Raw genomic sequence first — 11135 nt, 5'->3', positions numbered from 1 at the left:
CGCCAGCGCGCCTTTAAACGTCCAAATGCACATTCTACCACCATTCTGCACTTGCTCAGCCTGTAGTTGAACAGCTCCTGACTACTGTCCAGGCTGCCTGTGTATGGCTTCATGAGCCATGGCATTAAGGGGTAGGCTGGGTCCCCAAGGATACATATAGGCATTTCAACATCCCCAACAGTTATTTTCTGGTCTGGGAATAAAGTCCCTTCTTGCAGCTTTTGAAACAGACCAGAGTTCCTGAAGATGCGAGCGTCATGTACCTTTCCCGGCCATCCCACGTTGATGTTGGTGAAACGTCCCTTGTGATCCACCGGAGCTTGCAGCACTATTGAAAAGTACCCCTGGCGGTTTATGTACTCGGCGGCTTGGTGCTCCGGTGCCAAGATAGGGATATGGGTTCCGTCTATGGCCCCACCACAGTTAGGGAATCCCATTGCAGCAAAGCCATCCACTATGACCTGCACATTTCCCAGGGTCACTACCCTTGATATCGGCAGATCTTTGATTGCGTGGGCTACTTGTATCACAGCAGCCCCAACAGTAGATTTGCCCACTCCAAATTGATTCCCAACTGACCGGTAGCTGTCTGGCGTTGCAAGCTTCCACAGGGCTATCGCCACTCGCTTCTCAACTGTGAGGGCTGCTCTCGTGTTGGTATTCATGCGCTTCAGGGCAGGGGAAAGCAAGTCACAAAGTTCCATGAAAGTGCCCTTACGCATGCGAAAGTTTCGCAGCCACTGGGAATCGTCCCAGACCTGCAACACTATGCGGTCCCACCAGTCTGTGCTTGTTTCCCGAGCCCAGAATCGGCGTTCCACAGCATGAACCTGCCCCATTAGCACCATGATGCATGCATTGGCAGGGCCCATGCTTTCAGAGAAATCTGTGTCCATGTCCTGATCACTCACGTGACTGCGCTGACGTCGCCTCCTCATCCGGTATCGCTTTGCCAGGTTCTGGTGCTGCATATACTGCTGGATAATGCGTGTGGTGTTTAATGTGCTCCTAATTGCCAAAGTGAGCTGAGCGGCCTCCATGCTTGCCTTGGTATGGCGTCCGCACAGAAAAAAGGCGCGGAATGATTGTCTGCCGTTGCTCTGACGGAGGGAGGGGCGACTGACGACACGGCTTACAGGGTTGGCTTCAGGGAGCTAAAATCAACAAAGGGGGTGGCTTTACATCAAGGAGTATTTCAGGCAGGACTTCACAGAGGGTTCCAATAAGAAATGGTGCACCTAAGTTATTGTTCTTATTGGAACAAGGAGGTTAGCCTGGCCTCTGATTGATACATGGCTAGATTTACCTCGCTGCACCTGCTCTGTGAGTGACTGCAGTGTGACCTAGAGGAATGAGTCCCCTAGACAGGGGAGGACGCAAATGAGTACAAAACAAATCTGGTCTATTTCTTGTTTTGATCCACTCCATCTATCTTTTACATCTTTGGCTGGCAGCAGACGGTGCAGAAGGACTGCATGCCATCCACATCTCATGGCTGCTCGGCAGAAGATGGTACAGTACGACTGCTAGCCATCGTCATCTCTTGCCTGCCCGGCAGAAGATGGTACAATACGACTGCTAGCCATCGTCATCTCTTGCCTGCCCGACAGAAGATGGTACAGTACGACTGCTAGCAATCCGTATTGCCTGCCTGCTCACCATAAGACGGTTCAATAGGACTGACTGCAGGACTAAAGAGAATGACCTGGTAAAGTCACTCCAAATTTAGTCCCTGCGCCCATGTCTGCCCAGGCGCTCCCAGCCGACGCGGCCAGGAGCACCTCTGACATGACGAGGACGGCTACCAGTCATACTGCACCGTCTGCTGTCAGAAGGCAATGGGTTGCTGCTACTGTGTAGCAATGCAGTACCGCGTCTGCCAGCATCCAGGAGACATACGGTGACGGTTACCTGAGCGGGCTCCATGCTTGCGGTGGTATGGCGTCTGCACAGGTAACTCAGGAAAAAAGGCGCGAAACGATTGTCTGCCCTTGCCTTCACAGAGGGAGGGAGGGAAGGGGGGCCTGACGATATGTACCCAGAACCACCCGCGACAATGTTTTAGCTCCATCAGGCATTGGGATCTCAACCCAGAATTCCAATGGGCAGCGGAGACTGCGGGAAGTGTGGGATAGCTACCCACAGTGCAACGCTCAGGAAGTTGACGCTAGCCTCGGTACTGTGGAAGCACTCCGCCGAGTTAATGCACTTAGAGCATTTTCTGTGGGGACACACACACTTGAATATATAAAACCGATGTCTAAAAAACCGACTTCTATAAATTCGACCTTATTCCGTAGTGTAGACATACCCTAAGGTGCCCCAAGTACTCCCCTTCTTTTTAAGGGAACTACAGAATCAGTAGGACTCAGTCTGTTCAGATCTAAACTGCTGAGCCATTATTTTTAATGACTTAAGGTTTTTAGCTTTTCACTCAAGCCTCACAATGTGGGCACAGATCAAGAGACAAAATAAAACTGAGGTAGACAGTGGGATGGGCTGGGGCACGGAATCTCCCTCAAGACTGTCACTAGATGTGCTGGGATACCGCTGAGAACAAACCCTCCTGCCAGAAAAGGCTTCTCTCCAATCCTGCCTCGCTGAGCCAGAGATACCAGTCGGCTCCAGCACAGACCAAGAAGTTGGGCCAAGCCCCACTGCAATTCACAGAAACTAAGATTCACTCAGCCCACGGGCTTCTCAATTAACAGGGACTTTCCCAGCATCCAGTATTCAGTCTTTTTGGGAGCCTAAACCCCAAATAAATCTGTTTTACACTGTATAAAGCTAATACAGGGTAAACTCATAAATTGTCCGCCCTCTAGAACACTGATAGATATGCAAAGCTGTTTGCTCCCCCAGGTATTAATCCCTTACTCTGGGTTAATAATAAACAAAAGTAAAAAGTAAAAGTACGATTTAAGTGGTTTCAAGTAATAAACAGAAATAAATCAAAATATGCAAGGCTAACTTAATACACTAAGGATCTAGTTACAAATAATAACTTCTAATCCTAGATGTTATCTCAGGTACAATCCTTTTCAGACCAATGCTGTAGTTTATGGCCTAGGTCCAGCAATCACTCACACCCCTGTAGTTACAGTCGTTTGTTCCAGTTTGTTTCAGGCATCTCTTTGGAGTAGAGAAGCCATCTCTTGAGCTAGCTGAAGACAAAATGGAGAGGCTTCCAGGGCCTTTTATAGTCTCTCTTGTAGGCGGCAACCTCTTTGTTCTTCTATGCAAAATCACAGCAACAAGATGAAGTTTGTGGCCACCTGGGCAAGTCACATGTTCATGAATGATTCAGCTTTTTGCATGCCAATGCCATTGTTTACATGTTCGTTTGAATGTTCCTAGGAAAGCTCAGATGTGGATGGGCGTCTCCCAAAGTCCATTATTAGTTAAGTAGTCCAAATTACTTGAATAGCCCCTTCACAATATATTGGCCAAACCTCCCTTATGTGTTTCCTACAGCAAACACTTCAAATACTAGCATAGAGCCAATGCTCGTAACTTCAGATATAAAAAAGAGACATGCATACAAACAGGATGAATATATTGACTAGATTATAAGCGTAGTAATGATACCCTATAAGAGACCTTTTGCATAAAGCATATTCCAGTTATATTATATTTACACTCATAAGCATATTTCCATAAACATATGGAGTGCAACATCACAGAGTGATGCTGATGTAATACATGAAAGAAATAGAAACCCAAATCAACACTGATAAAATTGGCAAATGGCACAAAACTTGGGGGGGCAGTACATAATGAAGAGGACTGATCACTGATACACAGTGTTCTGTATCATTTGATAAACTGGATGCAAGCAAACTGTGTTTTTCAGGATAGCCAAATGTAAGATCATACATCTAGGAACAAAGAATGTAAACCATACTTACAGGAAGGGGAATTGTATCCTGGGAAACAGTGACTCTAAACATGAAGATAATTAACCATTGGATTACCAAGGGTCATGATGGATTCTCCATTATTGGAAATCTTTAAATCAAGATTGTATGTTTTTCTAAAAGATATGCTGTAGTTCAACCACAACTGTTGGACTTGAAGTAGGAATTAATTCTGGGAAGTCCTGTGCCCAATGTTATGCAAGAGGGTCAGACTAGATGATTACAATGGTCATTTCTGGTTTTATAATCTGTTAACACTTACATTTTTACCAAAGGCCCAATCCCGCTCCCATTTAAGTCACCGGGGCCCAGATCTTCAAAGGTATTTAGGTGGCTAACTCAGTGGGAGATAGGTGCCTAAATACCTTTGAAGGATGTGGATCTGGGAATTTTATAGTTAATTTCAATAGGAGCAGGAGCAGGCCTCAAGTCCCTAAGGAACTGATACTGAATTCATAGTCTTTCTTCAATTAAAATAATGCTTAAAAATAAATCAAATGCTCCAATGAACAAGGCTTTCCTGACAGATTGCCCTGTGAGAAAATGGAGTGGCAGTAAAAGGATTATATCCTAAGATAAGCATACATTTACTTGGCATAAACAAAGTCAAACTGAAAAACTGCTGAATCATTTGGTCCAAAATTAGGTCAAATCCTTTTTGTTAAGAAAGCAAGCTTCCTTCCTGAGAAACATAACTCAAGGGCTGTGTTCCATAGTATTTTTGACTGACGTTCAGGTCATATTGGAACCGATGCATGGTGCAACATCCATCCAGCTTGACACAGGTTACACAGCGCTATCCTAAGTGTTAACTTTTCTGAGCACATAAGAGTGTTGTCAGTTGGTGAAGTCTCACAAAACTCTCTTCACTAAGGCAGAGAATTACTTGTGAAGTTTGAATTGACAGAATAATAAAACGTATGCAGTGGTGGTGGTGGTGTTGTTTTGGTCCAAGGATAGTAGAGACACAAGGTGGATGAGGTAATATCTTCCATTGGACCAACAGAAGACGGTCCAAAATAAGATATTATCTCACCCACCTTGTCTATTAGAATAATAAAACAGAACTTTGGCCTACAAAGCATGCTGTCCACACTGATAGGTCTCAGATTCACTTCTCACTTCTGAAAAATAAATATTTTTGGTTTCCAAATATCCCCAATAATAATAAAGCCCAAACAAACCCCATATGACTTCTTTTTTTTTTTTTAAAGTGCTGAAACAATATTAAAATTCTAATCTTCAAACTGAGGGTCCCCTGAATATAATAAACCTGGGACAGTGGGTTGCTTGCATTTCTGAGCATCTTGTGTTGTCTCTCTACTCTCCCCGCTGCCTCCATTCCAGTGAGCAGCAGGAGATTCAAATTTTGAGCAATTTCAGTCCCTAGCCCATTCACAAAATGAATGGGACTAGTTTTACTTGATTAGGGACCATAGAATTTGCCATGAAGCCAGCAAGCAGGGTAGGAGGAGGCTGTGAGATTCCTCTTTTCTTTTCTCATCTTTTTAAAGGTTTCAGAGTAACAGCCGTGGTTTGTTACTAACAACACCTTATTATAATGCAGATATTTACACAGATGAAGCAAAGATTTTTCCATTTTGATTTAATTTCACATTTTTGTTCTTCCAGTTAATTGTTATGAGTATGAGTTGCAAGCTTTGTGTGGGAATGATCACATTGTTTACTTTAAGGAAAATCCTGTTCCACTTTCTAAAAAAAATAAAATAAAATAATTTTTCCCAGTAATTTTCCTTTCAATCAATCTTGGTTTTATGGAAACTAAATTTTGTCCCAACAGTGTTCCCTTGGAGGAGAAGAGAGAACAAATAAGGAACAAATGGAAAGAAGAAAGAAAGAAATGCATGAACTCCAGCACTATGCCAGGAAGCCTTAAAAAAAGTTGTGTAGTGACACAGACTGCAGTGAAATTTATAAACATACTGACTTCAACAAGTGAATTGCATCAGGTAAAAAGAGACACTGAACTAGAATATGGAAACTTACAAAAAAACACCTAAAGTTTGTTGGGAATGTAGTCACTGCATTTCAACCTGTCCCTTCTCTTTCAGGCCTCTTTGTTTAGCCACCAGGCGTCACAACTGCTGATTCTATGACTCAGATGGAAAAACATACAAGCAGGCAGGAAAGCAGATGGAGGTGCTTAGATTTCTTCCTCAGGGGCTTATTCAGGTCTTTCAAACTTTGGACCAATTGATTACATATTTATTTACTAATTCAGGTATAGGGTGCCTTGCACAGGTCAAATGCATCTTAGACTAAAATGAAGTAGCAAACCTCTAAAAGAAATAAAATCTGTTAAAGAACAGAACCAAGGAAACTGACAAAGATGGAATAGTAGTGACCATCAAGGCAAACCATTTGACAAAAGGTATTTGGTACTAATAGAGGAGACACCAGAAACATGAGAGAGGGCCCCAGATGGTCAGGGAGAGGCTAATTGGAAGAGAAGAGTCTTTTACCATATACTAAATAGACAGTTAGTGAAGGTGCCTGGTGGACCAGTTCTGGAAGGGAGTTGTGCAGCAGAGGCTAGGGCTCTATACTATGAGAGACTTGCCCGGTTGTGGTCCTGCTCCACTAGAGCCAAACATCAGTGTCAGCCAGGGACCCAATCACAGATCATCAGAGGGGTAGCTGTGTTAGTCTGGATCTGTAAAAGCTGCAGAGTCCTGTGGCACCTTATAGACTAACAGATGTATTGGAGCACAAGATTTTGTGGGTGAATACCCACTTGGTCGGATGCATGTAGTGGAAATTTCCAGAGGCAGGTATAAATATGCAAGCAAGAATCAGGCTAGGGATAACAAGGTTAGTTAGAAGGAGGTTAAAGCAAAGAGGCAGGTAGGGGTTGAATTTCAGAGGTGCTGATTCTCTGCACCTCCCATTGCCTTCACCATTTTCAACTTCCAGCTGAAGTTATGAATGACCAGCATGTCTGAAAAGTGGCCCCTCTCACCCTAGTTTACGACGGGCTCCATAGACCCAGACCCCTGCGCTTTACTCTTTGGCGGACAGGCAGCCTTTGCTTTTCTAGCGCTCCTGTCAGCAGGGAACCCTCACAGGCAGGGCTCAGGAGCGCGCGGCCTGTGGCGTCCGACCCCCCAGGGGCGCGGGGCATCTTCACCCGCTTCCAGGGGAAGGGAAAATGGCTGCCGCCATCTCCACATGTGACTCCTCGGAAGCCGGCGCCTCCCCCTCTCGCCGCGAAATCCAGGTGGGGCGGCCCTCGCCGAGCAGGTTTGAGCCGTTTCCGACCCCGTAACGTCCTTGCAGAACAGCTGCGGCGCAGTCGGCCGGGCGGTGCCGGTTCGGTCTCTCTATGGACCGGGGCGCGGCGGTGGCTGTGAGGCGGCTCCGCGCCGCTGGCGGAGAGCGGGAGCCCCGGGCCCTGCAGCAGCCGCCGTTGCCGGGGCGCGGGGCGGAGGACTCAGGTGGGAAGAAGCGGGACTGCACCGCCGGCGGCTCCCGGTGGCGGCTGCTTCCTGAGGCCCGGGGGGCGCTGCTGGTGCTGCTCTACCTGCTGGCACTGCGGGCCCTGGTGCAGCTCTCCCTGCGGCAGCTGCTGCGCCGACCGGGGCCGCGGGACTTCAGCGCCCCCCGGGCCAGGTACGGGCAGCGCCTGCGACCCCGCCCCCATCCCCTCGACATTCCCCGGCCAGGTACGGGCAGCGCCTGCGACGCCCCCATCCTCCTCCCCCCAGCGCCCCCCGCTTCCCCACCCCGCCCCCTTCCCCTCAGCGCCTCGACATTCCCCGGGCCATGTACGGGCAGTGCTTGCGACCCCCATCCACCTCCCCCTAACGCATCCCGCCCCCTTCCCCTCAGTGCCTGGACGTTCCCCGGGCCAGGTACAGGCAGCGCATGTGGCCCTCCCAGCGGCCCGACTCTCCCTCCCAGCGGCCTGACCCCCCCCTTCCCTACCAGTGGCCTCCCTGTCCCCCCCCATCCTGCCCTCCCACATCCTTCCAAAATAACACCCCCCCCCATCCTGCCCCCGGACCTCCCCATCTCACTACTGGGTCAGGTACTGGCCAAGTGGGCCAGCTGTCTAATTGCAGTGTAGAGACACACTAAGAGTCAAACTAGGTGATCTCTATCTGGCACATCATCCCCATCCCCACCATAAAGATTCTGCCCTCACTGACTCCTGTGCAGTCCAAATGCTTTCACTGAGTTTTCAGAGTGTAGCTAATTGGACTTGCAGTAGAACCTCAGAATTACAACACATTGGTAATGGAGGCTGTTCCTAACTCTGTACAAAACATTAGGGTTCTTTTAAAAGTTTACAACTGAACGTGGCCTTAATACAGCTTTGAAACTTTATCATGCAGAAGAAAAATGGTGCTTTCCCATCACTGAGCAACATAAATTTTGCTGACGTAAGTGGTAGTGTAGATATGGCCATACCCTGGCTATTAGCCCTGGCCCCTATATCTACACTATTGTTACCCATGTTAGCGAAATTAAAGTTAGCATGGGTATGGCTGCGTGTACTAACGTCTTCACTTGCAGTGTAGACATACCCTGGGGAGAAAATGGGCTAAGTATTTAAGAGCTATGGTTTCCTTTTGGCATTCTCATGGGTTTTATTTTTCTGATGAATAAATATTGTGTTAATGTTTGGGTTATCAAATTGTGTATTTCTTTTAGTGTTGTATATCTTAAATTTTAATTGTTCTGTGTTTGGGAAAGGTGGTTGACAAATTGAAATAAATGTAAAATAAATCTATTATTTGGCTCATTGTAAATCTTACTAAGAATGTGCTTGTTCAGACCTGTGGAGGATGCGGTCGGGATGTGTGATATATATGCATCAAAAAGCAACGAACTTACTTAACAGTCTGCTCTCCCTTCATGCTTTTTCTGTGCAGATTTTCACTGCTGACATTCTTATTTTGAAAGATAAAATCAGTGGATTGGCATATTGTCACACAGAAAGGGGGTGTTCAGTGCTGTCACACTTCTCCCTGGTTCTGATAGGCAACATGGCACTGAGCAAAAGGCTGTGTATCCAGATCTTTGACCTTAATACCATTAGGAATTTTAGCAGTGGTCAGTTGCAGTACGTGCTAGGTGATTTAAACCTCTTCTGTTTAGCTTATGGAGTGGAAGGTATCTGAAAATGTGGAAATTGTGGCCAAGCTGCATATTGAATGCATTTGTTACAAGAGATCTGCATTGTTAATTTTTCAATTTATCTCTTGTAGGGAATATCTTGAAAACATAACGGCAGTTGGTCCCAGGACAGTCGGAAGTCCAGAAAATGAAATTCTCACAGTTAACTACCTCTTAAAACAAATTAAGGCAATTGAAGTAGAAAGCAGTGATGCACACAAGATTTCTGTAGATATACAGAGGCCAACAGGCTCCTTCAGCATTGACTTCTTAGGTGGCTTTACCAGTTACTATGCGAACATAACTAATGTTGTGGTTAAGCTGGAGCCCAGAAGTGGCGCTAAGCATGCCGTGCTATCCAATTGCCACTTTGACTCTGTACCAAATACCCCAGGTAGGTACATGTATTTACCTGTCTTTGTTGAACTTTTGTTGTCTTAATATGACAACTTATATCTTTTTGGCTTCTAAAAGTTTTTCGTAATGAAGAGTAGGCAGCTTCTGTTTTGTTACAGCTTTTGGTGTTTTTTATGATGCTTTTTACAGCAGTATAGTAATAGGAGCTGCTTGTGGACAAAGTGATGCATGTTACATTGGCAACAGAACTGTTTTTTCATGCAGGGAATTTGTTCTGTTTTTTTCTACACACAATGTCGCTTACATCCACTTATAAGAGGACTAGCCATATCAAAGAGTATCTCATTCTTGCAACAAATTGCACAAAACATTTAGGGTGAAATTGTGACCCCATTGCAGTTAGTGGGGCCAGGATTTCACCCTTGGTCTCTGACATGAAACCATGAGTATTTTCCTGCCTGTGAATTCTGGAAAGCGTATTTACATCTGAATTTCTCGTATCCCTCTGCATACTCCTCTGTATTGTGCATTTTACTTACTTGGCCCAGATCCTTCAATGTTACTTTCGGCTGATTCAAATTGACACTTGTTATCCAACTCCAACAGGGTGGTTTGATGTACTAGATTTTTTTATATTTTTAATTAATAAAATCTGCATGTGTACTTTATACAAATGTGTTAGATAACACGATTGATTTGGTCCTGGTGGCAGCTAAGCTTCAATTGCACGGGCTATAAAATTTCTAAGTGGAGGCCGTTCCCTCCTAAAATCAAATCAACTTTTGTTTGCAGCAGCATGTAATCAAACTCTAGTTACTATTTTACTACCAAGTCTACTGTGGCTCAGCAGGCAAAATGAATTGTTGCTTGTTTCAGGCAAAAATAGTTTTCATTTTACTTTGAGAGACCTGACTGCAGACTATAACTTACAAGCTCTATTCACTCTCTTAAAATCAAATCGGAACATCTTGCAGCCTCTGCTGGTGCTAAATTTGCAAGTTTCTTTAACAGTTTCTACACAGCCTATTCTGAGTTGACTGGAAAATTTAAACTATTTCATACCTTCAGACAAAGAGATACTACAGTTGAATCGGGATTCCTGTCTATGGAAAAATTGCCACCCATTCTCTTCTCTCACTAGTTACCACAGATCTCTAATCGGAGGACTGAGAGATGATGCTTACAAAATGAGGGTTGGCCTTAAGCCTGCTTAGCATGACCATGGTGGTCAGAGGAAACGCTACAAAGACACATTGAAAGCGTATCTCAAGACAATTGATGTGGACATCATAAGGTGGGAGGAGCAAGCCACCAAGTGACCTCAGTGGCGCCACATCCTACATTAGGCAGTAGCTTGCTTTGAGGAGAAGTGCCTTGCCCTTGAACCTGAAAAAAGAGAGAGAGAATGTCTGTGCCTACTGCGAGCAGATCTGTGGTTCCAGTATCGTACTCCTGAGTCCTCTCAAGACTCATATGTAAATCTGTGGTAGAAATCATCCTCGAATCAAGGGATTACTGATGATGATGCTTTGCAGTGTACTTCTTCCTGGCCCTCTGCTCTCATGTCATTACTCATCAGGCTGTTCCCTGCTAGGCCAATCACCCTTCCCACTTGCTGGCAACTGAGTTCCATTTGCTCTGCTTAGCTCTTTCTTCTTGCCTCTTCGCTACATTCTCACTGAGCTTCCTCTTAGATTGGCAGCTCAGTGCTGCTGTTCCTGG

General features: G+C 45.6%; 1 protein-coding gene across 4 annotated transcripts in view; it reads left to right on the top strand.

The window, feature by feature from the left end:
• The first annotated feature begins 7014 nt into the window (after positions 1-7014).
• Positions 7015-11135, top strand: part of ERMP1 (endoplasmic reticulum metallopeptidase 1) — a 51921-nt gene continuing 47800 nt past the window's right edge. Inside the window, exons 1-2 of one of the 4 annotated variants that reach the window (XM_074953326.1) lie at positions 7015-7155; positions 9149-9450. Coding sequence is in view for 2 of the 4 variants with exons in the window: in XM_074953324.1 (XP_074809425.1) it covers positions 7261-7547; positions 9149-9450 (589 nt within the window). In the remaining 2 variants the exon portion in view is untranslated. Of the gene's footprint in view, positions 7179-7205; positions 7601-9148; positions 9451-11135 lie in introns of those variants that run through there. The other 3 variants (XM_074953325.1, XM_074953324.1, XM_074953327.1) reach the window with 3 other exon arrangements.

The sequence above is a fragment of the Natator depressus genome, chromosome 5 (assembly GCF_965152275.1).
Source record: "Natator depressus isolate rNatDep1 chromosome 5, rNatDep2.hap1, whole genome shotgun sequence".
Classification (NCBI taxonomy): Eukaryota; Metazoa; Chordata; order Testudines; family Cheloniidae; genus Natator; species Natator depressus.
Note: the sequence above shows the minus strand (reverse complement) of the source record. Positions and strands in the feature narration are given on the sequence as shown.